Genomic DNA, 12,278 nt, shown 5'->3' on the forward strand with positions numbered 1-12,278 from the left:
CCATGTCTATGAAAATAATTTGTTAAGTGAGAACTCACACTTTCATGGTATTGTCAAGTCCTATGTGGCTTCAAACCTTGTACATTGTGTACGACTTTTCACTAGACACGCTGCTACCCTCTGCACATTGCACCTACTACAACCAGTTGCTATATATTGAAATTACAATTGACTTGAATGAATATGAAGGAATTTGACAAAAACATCATCCATCCAACAGCCACATCACAACAGCTACATCCTCCCATGTAAACTGAATCCGCAAAAACAATGTAATTATAGTTCAATGATTTATTCACATCTTTACATTCCTCTTAGAGTTTATAATGACTTATGACTGGTATGGTTACAATAGCAGTGCACATGTTTAGATTGCATGAGCGATTTTGTGAGGTTTTTCCAAAAATAGTCCAATTAGGAACAGTCAATGGGTAGGTGATGTCAATCAAATTGACACTTAGAGGACTTTATCATATAGACAGAATATAGTCCTTGCACAAGTTGCATCATTGTACTCAGAATATACAAGCGTATGGCATCTACATCACTGGGTTTGTACAATTTACTGATGCCATGTTAGTAATACATTTTGAATGTATCTAGTAATACAAATACTAACAAGTTGTAGGTATTATACTTCTTTTAGAGACCAAACATCATCTACACTGTGTTTTTGCTATCCTATCCTTATCAGTCGACCAATAGTGCCACCCTGAGAAGACAGTTGAAACTACATGACATGCTGTGTATTTCTCCTAAAATGAACAGAAAAAGAATCTGAAATAAAGTAAATACCATAACAGTTTCATTATTTCAATATATGCTCTTCATGTTTAAACTGATGACTTAGAGGTTTTTGCAATTCACAAAAGTAAAAGCACAAAAAGTTAAATGTATCTTTGGAAACATGTCTATTGCTGTGACTCTATGATAATATTGCTGTGATTAAACCTTTCAGTACTTCAACATTGTTACGCAGACAGACAGAACATTAGGATACTCATGTGGGTGTTAAGGAAAAAGTGGCCCAGTGTCAAGCCCAAACTGGACTTGACACAGTAAACTGTGAGCACCCACCATTCCGTATTTAGCCTCCATTGTTCACCTCAGACGTGGATTACAACACCTTCAGTGATTGTTATCTGGGCTTATTAAAACGATACACGTGGATATTCAATGGAGGTGCTTCAAAAGAAAAACGTGTAACTCATTTAATGATTGGTTGAATGTGAACATAATGGTTGAACAAAAAACCATGACATCACAAATAAAACTGGGTGCTTTGGAGCAAGAAAAGGGCTTTTTGGAGAGATAGTATGATGTCTGGCTGGACCTAGCACATCCTCTCTTCTGGGATCCCCTCAGACATTTCAACGGAACCCACATGTGCATGTCTAGTATCATGGCACACTCTGTGATAGACTGCAGATGAGCTCTGCTCACCCCTTTGCTCTCTCCTGCCGCTTAACAGCTGAGAACAGCTCCATGTCAGGAGCCTTCAGCACAGAATACAGCTGAATAATATATCACGTATTACTATAGCATTAAAAGGTATTGTCTGTATGAGGTTTCATTTCAATCTTTATATTATGTGGATTCTAGAAAATCTTTTAATATATTTGATTCCGTATTATTTAATAGAACGTATTATTTTCAACTACCAATGCTGGAAAGCCTTGGCTAGAAATATGTTGTGAGATTTCATCTGATTCATCATAATTGTTGTGCAGTAGACAAAGATCAAAATGGGTTACAACAGAGCAGCATGCAGACCAGTGAAGGGGTGAGAGGAGAAGAGGGGGGAGGGGGAGACTAGCGAGGGAGTGGGTCTAGAGAGTGAGGAAATAGAGCAGAAGAATATGGGACTGACATAAAGGAATCCAGCAGAACTCAGCCTCAAGATGAGTGAGGGCTGCAAAACAGCAGATTAGAGGAGCCAATGGGTCGTTCCCATGGAAACCTTTGCCCAGGGAGATCGGCGACCATCCAGTCTGCCAATGTGAGCACAGCACAGATTGTAGGTCACACATGGCACCAACGATCCAATCAGGACTAATCTGTCCTGACTTGCGGGTCATAAATTGAACTATGAAGCTGGTTTCTCTCTAGCTTCTTTCATATCTTCATTAATATTATATATATTTATATATCCCAAGGCAACACAAGACTAATTCCTGACCAGCATGTACAGATGAAAATCTTTCTGTCGCACACATAAGAACATGCACACACAGGCACACACACAGAAACACACACACACGTTGTTGAGTCTCTTACAGAACACAAAGAGCTAAACAACTGCATAGAGATAGCTTTTAATAGCCTTCTTTATTCTATGGAGTTACGTCATGCTGTAAGAAAAGCACACCCACTCTGCCTAAAGGCAAGTGCTGGAAACTCACACCAGGATCAAACAGCACCCCTGACCCTTTCATGTCTACAATGACACAACACAGTCACCATGGGATTTAAGCTTTATGGTAAAAAAAGTGTTTCCTCCAGGCTAAAACAAGTCCCTGGGAAATATAAATCAACTGGGCCAGTGATCACTGTGCCAAATTAGGTTTGACAGCAATTTTGCTTAGTGTGATTCAGTACATTAGACTGACACATCTGGTAAGCTATAAGATATACATATTTAGATGTTTGCTTCATGAATGCATTGGACAAATAATTGTAGTAAATTCCCCAGCCCCACGCAGCCGTTGAAAGTGTGCTTGATTGTGATGCGTGCTGAAGTAAGGCTGCCCTTTAAGGCCTCTGCACCAAATTGAAAAGATTGACCTTGCTGGCGGAGGTGACACAAGCCTACTATTCCAGCATTGTCCAGAGGGTATGCACTAACATGACTACCATGCAGTCTGCAGGATAAGCTACTATGGAAAAGTTATTACACCTCTGAAGCAGACATTTCTCAAATTAAAACCAATTTTGTTCGATGAAGAAATTACTTAATTTTATTATCTTGAATTGTAACATGTTTCACAGTTGGTAAAACTAAATCAACTCAGCTAGCATGTCATTTAATTCAATTAAATATGGATCAGAAACAGATGATCAGAAACTCTATTAATGTGTCAACTGTTTGCGGCAGGGAGAGCAGATCATTCAAGCAAGTGGAGCTGATATCAGACTGTGAATCCACTGCTCAGTGACCTTCCACTGTGCTCTTGCCTGGTTGCAGTGATGAGATCACACAAGAGATGGGAGGGGTCACACATGAGCAGCAAGTGGCCACTTCCTTTTTCTCTTCCAGCATAAATGGAATAAGCAGGACTCAATGAAAACAGTGCCTTGTAAAAAATGAAAATGCATTTTGTGCAGTGATCTCTTTCTTTAGACTCGTATTATTCTAGTATTGTAACTCATGAAACTAAATAAATACGTAAATCTAAATAATTTGATTGTAAATACGAGGCCTATAGTAATACTTCTTCACGCTGCCCAAATTTTTTTGTTTTTCGACATCGTTTGCATCCAGGTACTATTAAGTTTGTCGTCTGGATTTCCTCTCCACCCTCGGTCTTTGTTTGACTTGATGTTTAGTCTACAGTTATAGCACAGCTACGACAAAAATAATTCCCAAATGAATACAGGCAAGTTAGGAAGTTGGAGGTCTTTCACTCTGGTAAGCAACTTTAGGGCGGAGGAGTTTTTTGGCCGAGGGCCACTGTGTATGCTCAGATCAAATGTGGGAGGGTTGATTGACATGTTATGTCATACCAAGGAGACAAAGAAGACGATTTAAAATAAACAGTTTTAGATTACGGTATTTCAGGACAATATTTACATAACTAGTAAAACTTCTAAAACATTTATAATTGTATCTTGTTTAAAGTGATTTTATGATTCCCGGAACATCTGAATGATCCACGCGGACCGTCTGGCAGTTTTCTGAGACAGCTCTGCCAGCTTTCGTCCCATTTTCATCCAATCCTAATTTTGTTTAGATAGAGAACAGTTTCTAAATAATCCCAAATGAATCCAACCTGATGTGATGCGTTTTACAGTAATGTGATAACATTACAGTATCTACCGCCCTCTTCTGGAAGGACTGGGTAATACCCGTCCAAGAAAGACAAAAAGGCTTAAGTGAAGAAAAAACTAAAGTACCTTGAATAAAAATACGTGTTTAGCCTCTCCTGATGCGTATGAGAACATACAGTACATCCGTGTTCATATCAATGAGGTAGTTAAAATGTCAGTGAGGATATCTCAGACGCAGGATGTATTGACCTAAGGAGTCAAACCCAGCTGTCACCTGTTATTTACACCTGCCATCCATTCTCCAGGCCCACCTCAATGTGCAGTGTTTTTCTATGCATTTGGCAGCATGTGGTAAAAAAAAAAAATCTTTGTTAACTGGGCATGTGTGAAGCTATTGAATTACCCTTAGGGATATCAAGGGAACAGATACCATGTCAAGTTTAGAATATAATTCATGCCTTGGTTTGGTTCCGAATGAGGTAGGCTAGCTGGTGCAATAGGGTTAGTAAAAAGATGTGGATCTATAACCATTTTTGTTTGTGATTGTGGGTATGGTTATGGTCGTGGTAATGCTTATGGCAATGCTTATGTTTAAGATCAAGGTTAGTAAAAGTTCAGCAATTGATATTTATTCATTTGTAAACCATCTATGGTGGACCCGAATGTATTTGCAGAAATATTATTTATACTGTCACTTTAAGAGTAGTTGTACTGACTGCCATTGATTTGATTGTAGTAGGAAACATTGGCATATATCTGATAATCGCCATCTGTTTCTCATCAAAGAAACACAGCATACCACACAGGCATTACAGTGTAATTTGGTCTGTCTAATCCACAGCCTTCAGTGTGTCAGTGGGTGGCTTTGATCAACAGAGCTCCAAACAAAGTGACTTGGCAGTGTTGTAGTCGAGATGGTTACAGAACCACCACTATCCTGCTTCATAATTAATGACTTCTTTCTGATCAAACCACTTATTTGATTACTTTTGGTATGGATATCAATTCTGCCATTCTGTAACCTCCAAACAGCAGTCCAGCCTTTTTGTTGATGCCCTGTTGGAAGTATAATCACAAGAACCAAATGTTGGATGAGTGAAGCCAGTATAGAAACCCCCTCTACCCTCCTCCAAAGTGGAATGATTTGATTGCTGAGGATGAGAGCTTAAGGGTTTCCCTCCTCAGCCCCACCGTCAACCGGTTTACAGCTGAATCTCCGCAGATTATGATGTCACAGTCCCGTAGTTGGTGGAGTGGGAATAGAATCACCCGTTCAGGGATCATGGGTAGGATTAAGTACTTGTAGGTAGTGGGTGGCAAGTGAATGCTCAGGAACGATATGTCTGAGCAGAAACAGTACTGAAGGCTTGTCTTGTGAAGAGGTAATAGGAACAAAAACATTGGTTTCCTGAATGGGGGTTAATTTTGATGAAGTCCCTTTGAAGATAAGCCATCCATAATGGGAGAAGTTTTGATCTTGTAAAGCTTTTCTTCTCAAGTGAGCAACTTAGTGGTAAGTCAACTGTACTACAATAGCCCAGTCAACAGGTCTGTAGATTACATATGTTTAGCTCAGGTTAGATTTGATGGTGATGTTGAACTTGTTTGTGTCAACTGATATTGTTCCTGTTGTGAAGCTTAGTGTTGAAAAGTATTGAGCATTGCTGGGATACACAGACTCTAGGTTTCACAAACAAAACAAGTTGCTCAAACGTCAGAATAGGAAAAACCAAAAGAGGCCATGGTGTGACAGAAAGCTATCTATTACATCACTGACATCTAACTTTCAATTAAATCCACAGAACACTCAGGATGAAGGTGAAATGGAGCAAGTTAGGGATGGTGGTCTTTTTCCTGCTTTCCTGTGTGATGACTGGATGTTTTGTATGGCAGTACAGGATGCCAAAACTCCAAACAGGTAAAACTAAGGAGGTTGTTTCTAGAAAGACATGACATGTAAATCCCCATGCTCTCATGCATTTTTAAAGACCATCATGTCTTTATTTCTCGGATGAGTCCTGTTCTAGAAACATTTTACATTTAGTCATTTAGCAGACGCTCTTATCCAGAGCGACTTACAGTAAGTACAGGGACATTCCCCTGAGGCAAGTCGGGTGAAGTGTCTTGCCCACAACGTCATTTTGGCTCGGCCGGGAATCGAACTAGCGACATTCAGATTACTAACCAGATTCCCTAACCGCTCAGCCACCGGACTCAGCCACCTGACCGCCTACATTCTTAGATCCACACACTGTCCCAAGCAAACAATGAACCTATGAGAAAGTGGTTACATTTGTAACCACTTTTGTACATTTGGCTTCCTTAGCCTCTTTGGCATAATTGCTCGTTTGCATGGGCTGCTGGGGGATTACACAAAGCTGGACATAGTGACTGCAGGATTACCAGATCTTTTAAAGCAGGCTTTAAATGTGGAGAGGGGGGAGGGGCCAGAGGAGGGGTACTGCAGGAAGGTGGGCGTTCCTGTACTGGACGCTAGCATGGCCTGATAACATGACCAGAACCTTCCATAGGTGACAGAAAACCGTATGGTACAGAAGTAATCACTTGTCTAATTGGGAGCACACTATGATTTATACCTGATATGGAGTATCAGTGATGGTAGACAAATGCAGTGCTTTTGATCTTGGTTTTCGCTGTTGTCACTGGCAAGTGCCTTTTTTTATTTAGTAGAAATTGAAGAAAGAAAGGGGGTGGAAGAACAAAAGATGTGCCCTCGCTTCCCAGAACCTGTACCCTTGCAGCACCCTATTGCAGTGCTCAAGGAGGCCTTAGAACAGGTGAGTTGGTCCCAAACATGTTGATGTCAAGCAGGAGAGAATCTCCCTGTTCATAGTTGCGAGAAAGATTTAAAGATGTCATATTATTGAACGCTTTTCAATGTCACCACTCCCCAACAGATAGATACACTTTTAAGGTCAAGTATTGATGACATCAGCCTACCGGCTCTTTCTGCCATTGTGGTTTTCAATGACTCTGTGCTATGGAATGGACACTTTGGCAAATTAAATGGAAGTAGCCCTTCCTCACCTTCACCCAATGAATACACAGTGTATAGGTGAGACTGTCAGTAAAAAAAAACAAATATGATGTATTGCCACATTTTGAATATAATGTAAGTATAAGAAATCATTGTGCAACAAACCTATATCTCATTCTTTTTACCCTACAGAATTGCCAGTCTGTCAAAGATCTTCCCTACTCTGATGTTGTATAAGCTTTGGGAGGAAGGAAAGATTGAATCCTTGGATGACCCCTTGGAGAAATATGCTGAGAACTTTACTGTTAAGAATCCCTTGGGGAAGAGATGGGACACAGGCATACCATTGGCCCGGGCGCCCCGCTTTCCATCTCTTACCTTACGCCGCATGGCCAGCCAGCTGTCTGGTAAAAACATGGTTTTAATTCCACATTACTTAACATAATTACTTCCATTGTTTCATAACAGCTTCTGAGGAGGCACCTGGTACAATGACACTTGATTATATTCAAGCACAATGGATAACAGAGCAACTGTGTCTCTGTACACTATGTCTGTACACCATACAAAACAGATGAGTATACAGCGTACAGAAGCAGTAGCCTACCATTGGCTCCAAGAAAATTAGGATGCTAGAAGGGAAACTGGAAGGGAAATACCTATGTCTGGGTGCAAATGCTAATATGGTGTTCTCCTTCTTAAGGACTGGCTACCCCAAACCTTATCTAACCTAGAATCTATCATTAGCTCCAGGCTTGTCTCTAAAGATAGATCCACAGTAAGGAGCTATCTGACCAGCTAACATCTCAGGCCAGCCCAGGACATTCACCCGAGGAGCCTTGCACACACACAGGTGCTGCAGTATGGAGGGATTCAATAGGGTTTATAGTCATTTCACCTTATCAGAATCAGAATTTGGTTTTATTCGCCATGTAGGTTTACACAAACACTGAATTTACTGTGGCCGGAAAGTGCGAACAATAAACATATATAACATACAATAAACATAAAAATATCATCTACCTAATGACTTTACTTGAACGTAATATGTATGTTCAGGATGAAAACATACCTGCGTTCTTTACAGGGTTGCCTAGAAGGCTGAGAGCAACCAGTCTCCTTTGGAATGGAGACACTGAGTCCGCCACTGATTTGTTAAAGGATGATGTCCTAGTGGCAGACCCAGGCACCAGGTGAGTAACCTCCCTCCCTCACTGTTTATCCTTGTGCTTTGGACACACTGTTCTTGACCATGTGGATTTCTGCACTTCTTGGAGTCCTGGCCCATTATATGCTCACATTCATGTAATAGGTAACTTAATGAGTATGACATATTACCATATTTTTCCCAATCCCAGATGTCACTATAGCAACGTGGCCTTTTCTTTGTTGGCCAACGTGTTGGCCCAGAAGATAACAGACTCAGACTATGAGCAATGGGTGTCTGAAAACCTCCTGTCCAAAGTAGGGATGGAGGACACAGGCTTCGACATCACCCCGGGCATTCAGAACCGGATGGCTGTGGGAGTGTACAGCAGTGGCAAACCAGCTCCCCTCTACGACCTGGGTTGGTACCGCCCCGCCGGTCAGATGTACTCGACAGCAGCTGACATGGCCAAGTTGGCTATGATTCTGCTGGGGGCCTATAGCCGGCCCTTTCTTCGGCCAGACACCCTGAAGACCATGCTGACCCCTTTATTCCGCTGCCACGATGGCTACTTTGCCAACTCCACTGGCACGCCCTGGGAAGTCAATGAGCAGCTGGGCTATGAAGTGGTGAGGAAGGATGGAGATTTGGATGGATACGCAGCCACCTTCTCCATGGTCCCACAATTAAAGCTTGGACTCGTAGTTCTGATGGCAGGGGTACGACCAGGGAAAAAGGACCTTCTCACCCAGGCCTACAGCTCCCTCATCCCTGCAATGGAGAGCGCCTTTAGGGATGCCCGACGTAACCTCACTCCACCACCCGACCCAATGCCCTACATGGGGGTCTTCACCTACAAGAACATGACCTTCTATGAGATTAAGGTGGATGTGGATGGGGTTTTGATCATGCAGCAGTTTGGGCCCCAGGTGGATACCTCTGTGCCAGTTAAGTACAGGACTATCAGGCTGGACTACCTGGAGGAGAGGGTGTTCAGGGTTGTGTTTGAGAGGGAGTATCCCTGCAAACTGAAGGTCAACAGCGCCTCCGTGTCACTCGAGGCCCAGGACAGACAGCTCTTTAACTTCTACGTCTTCAATAAAAAGAGGCAGTCCCCTGGATTCGACTCCCCAGGACTAAACACGTACAATGTGATCCGGATATTTCGTCGACCAATATTTACCAAATAAACTCAGAACACAAACATGAACATTACCAAGATGGAAGTGATTGAAATATCGTCCATCTATGCCCGTCACTCACCAATCAGTAGCTTTTCTGTTGTATGGCAAATTACGTTTTCTTGAAGGGTGTATGTATGAACTTCCAAAGTTTAAAGTTCATTGCACCTGAGTGACTACAAAACTAGGAAATACAACATAGAGGTTCCCATGATAAAGTGCCCCCTTGACTCTTGAGGGGAGAGGGAAGAAAAGAAAACAATCTGAAGACTGGAGAAATAATTTTTATCAATAGGACCTTTTTATACCCATTGAGCAATTTGAAATGCCTATGTTTGAATGTGGATGAAGCCAAGTAAATGGTTGTGTTTTTTTTTTTACTCTATATCAATTGTTAGCGGGCCTTTTTTATGAGTTCTGGAGCACTTGATCAAGTTATTTAGCATCTTCTATGCAGTATATGTGCCATGAAGGGCTAATGATAACAAACGTTTTAAGCATTTAGCATCTAGCCACCTAAGGCAATGTCTTCCGGTGATTATGATGAACACATTTCCTTCTGAAGCACACGGCATGTTACACCTATTCTTAGACTTTCCTTCCCCTTGTCTATAACCTTTCCGATTTATTTAAAGATTGCCTCCGGTAAACCTCTGTAATCCCCTCAGTTCTACCATGTAAGCAGTGACCAAAAGACAAATCACAACAGGAGCTGGAAACAGCACTTTAAATGTAAAACTGTTCAATCGGCAATGAACAAATGAATGAAAACTGTCTTTCAAACATTTAACTCTGGGGATTACCTAAAGCCAGGATAAGCAAGTAGCCTGAAAATGAAATGGAATAAAACATAAACGCATATTAGTGCAGTATGGCTTACAGAGTAGTTTCATCAACCAAGTGTTAAATGTATGTTATTGCATACATTTTCAAATAGAGAAGTAGAATTAACTATATGTGGTAATCCTTTTAGCTAAATTCAAACATAGGAGGATGATTACTGACAGCAAAAAGTTGTTTATGAACAAAGATTACATACAAAACTTCACTTTCACATTAAAGACTACCAAACATCCAACAGGTCACATGCATTACACACATCCAATAAAACACATTTAAAATCCATTAGTTCCTCTTTGATATTGCAACTATAGGAACGATTCCCAGACTTTTATAGCACCATAAAGAGTGACATGGTATTTACTAACTAAATAACACATTTTCTGGCCAATAATATGCTCAAAGAGTTACCTACTGGATCCCTTATAAGGGAAGTAACACTTTGCTGTTAACAAATCACTTTTTGTTATTAAGAGAGAATTGTGACCAAAGGAACGCAGCTAATGAGAAACTCAAATGAAGACCAAGATGAAGACTGTATTCTCCATGGCGCTGGTTCTTCTGGCTTTAGGCCATTTGTCTAATGCTGTCATTGTCCAGGTAAGAACTCATTCAAATTTGAGTTGGCAGTTCAGGTAGTCAACCACATATTGTCATTTTTAACAATAACAATAATGGATTCTGTAGTTGAGATGATGCATAAAACTATGATAACGTTTTGGTTTCGACTCCTAAATACACTGCTTTACATTCGTGTTTTAACTAATATGAGGGTCTTGTAAAATATCTTTTTAATTGACCAAAACTGTCAAACTTTTGACTAGGAAAGAAACTTCACATTCTCACTCGAGGCTGTGATGAAACTCTGGGATCTGATGGCCAATGCTGATGCAACATCCAACAATCTTGATTCAGTACAGATCAACCCGGTGGCTATATGTTCTGACTCCTCTCTCCCTACCGAGTTTCAACCCTTGTGTCAAAGCAAGGAGTTTGGTACTTCCTTCACCAAGCTAGGTAAATAGGGCAGGGAGAAATTTCAAAAGATTCTTATTTTTCCTTATCATCAAAGGTTTGAGGTTTGTGGTTAAAGTTAACCTCATTGTAATTGGAGTAAGGGTGTGAAAGCGAAACAGTAAGAATGTATGTGGGTTGTGCTTTGTGCCTGCACAGTTTCCATTTATTCCGGCATGCTTCTGCATTTGCGAGTAAGTCAACTAATGCTACTTCCTCCATGTATTTGAAATAAATCCTTAATCACCTTCACTTACTGTTTATTTGTGTCACCAGCATTTGTTGAAGCCCATTGTGATGCTTGTGAGATCTGCACATTTCCTGCCTGCACTGGTTGTTGACTAGCCTGAAGTTGTCATACTCATAATTCTAGTCAGAATATGAGTCTGAGAACTATCCGTTGGGCTTTGACTACAGGGCGTGTTTCAAACGAGCCTGGAAAACAAATGCCTCTTCGCTCAATTGGATAGATCTACAACCAATCAGAGCAACAGAGTATGTGACGTATGTTAAGCACCGCATAGTTGTTGTCAACAGAACTAAACTACAAGCAGACTTGAAGTATGCTTGAAGAATGAATACAAACGATTTTTGCCGGTGTTGTAAAATTAATTTAAGGGTAGGGAGAGTACTTGTTCACACGGTCAACCTTTTTGAGCGAAACAATAAAGGGCAATGCATATACGAAGTTCTCCGTTTAGGATTACAACTCCATCAGGGCCAGCTGATAAATTAAACTTTTACCGAATCCCGTAGGAAGGACGGCAAAAACATATTTTCCATCGACAAATACCTTGATTGCGTCTCTTTGTTCCTCTTTCAAAATGAATGCGCTGTCGATGTCTTCTAAAACAGACTCAATAGCAGTATCATAACATCCCAGATTTCCAGCGGTAGCCATGTTTGTTCAAAACGAATTCAACTTAAGCGCTCTTTTGTGACGTGGGTGGTTACGTTACTGTTGATCATCTGTCCATCATCGTATAAAGCCCGCCCTGGCAATTTAATTGGTTCGCCCAGATTCTGGTTTTCTGTAGTTGGTCCCCAATACGAGTAGCCTGGCTGCCAGCCCAACTTCTCCCCGCCCCAAAAAAAATTTGGTCGGGAAGTT

The 12,278-nt window shown here is 41.0% G+C and overlaps 1 protein-coding gene across 1 annotated transcript; it reads left to right on the top strand.

Moving 5' to 3' along the window:
- The first annotated feature begins 3,262 nt into the window (after positions 1 to 3,262).
- On the top strand, positions 3,263 to 11,403 carry lactbl1a (lactamase, beta-like 1a). The gene is made up of 7 exons (XM_047041077.1): positions 3,263 to 3,628; positions 5,790 to 5,905; positions 6,679 to 6,785; positions 6,906 to 7,063; positions 7,178 to 7,392; positions 8,073 to 8,178; positions 8,344 to 11,403. The coding sequence occupies exons 2-7, from the start codon at positions 5,800 to 5,802 to the stop codon at positions 9,320 to 9,322; spliced, it is 1,671 nt and encodes a 556-aa protein (XP_046897033.1). The 5' UTR covers positions 3,263 to 3,628; positions 5,790 to 5,799; the 3' UTR covers positions 9,323 to 11,403.
- The last annotated feature ends 875 nt before the right edge of the window (positions 11,404 to 12,278 follow it).

Source organism: Hypomesus transpacificus, chromosome 18 (genome assembly GCF_021917145.1).
Source record: "Hypomesus transpacificus isolate Combined female chromosome 18, fHypTra1, whole genome shotgun sequence".
NCBI classification, from domain to species: domain Eukaryota; kingdom Metazoa; phylum Chordata; class Actinopteri; order Osmeriformes; family Osmeridae; genus Hypomesus; species Hypomesus transpacificus.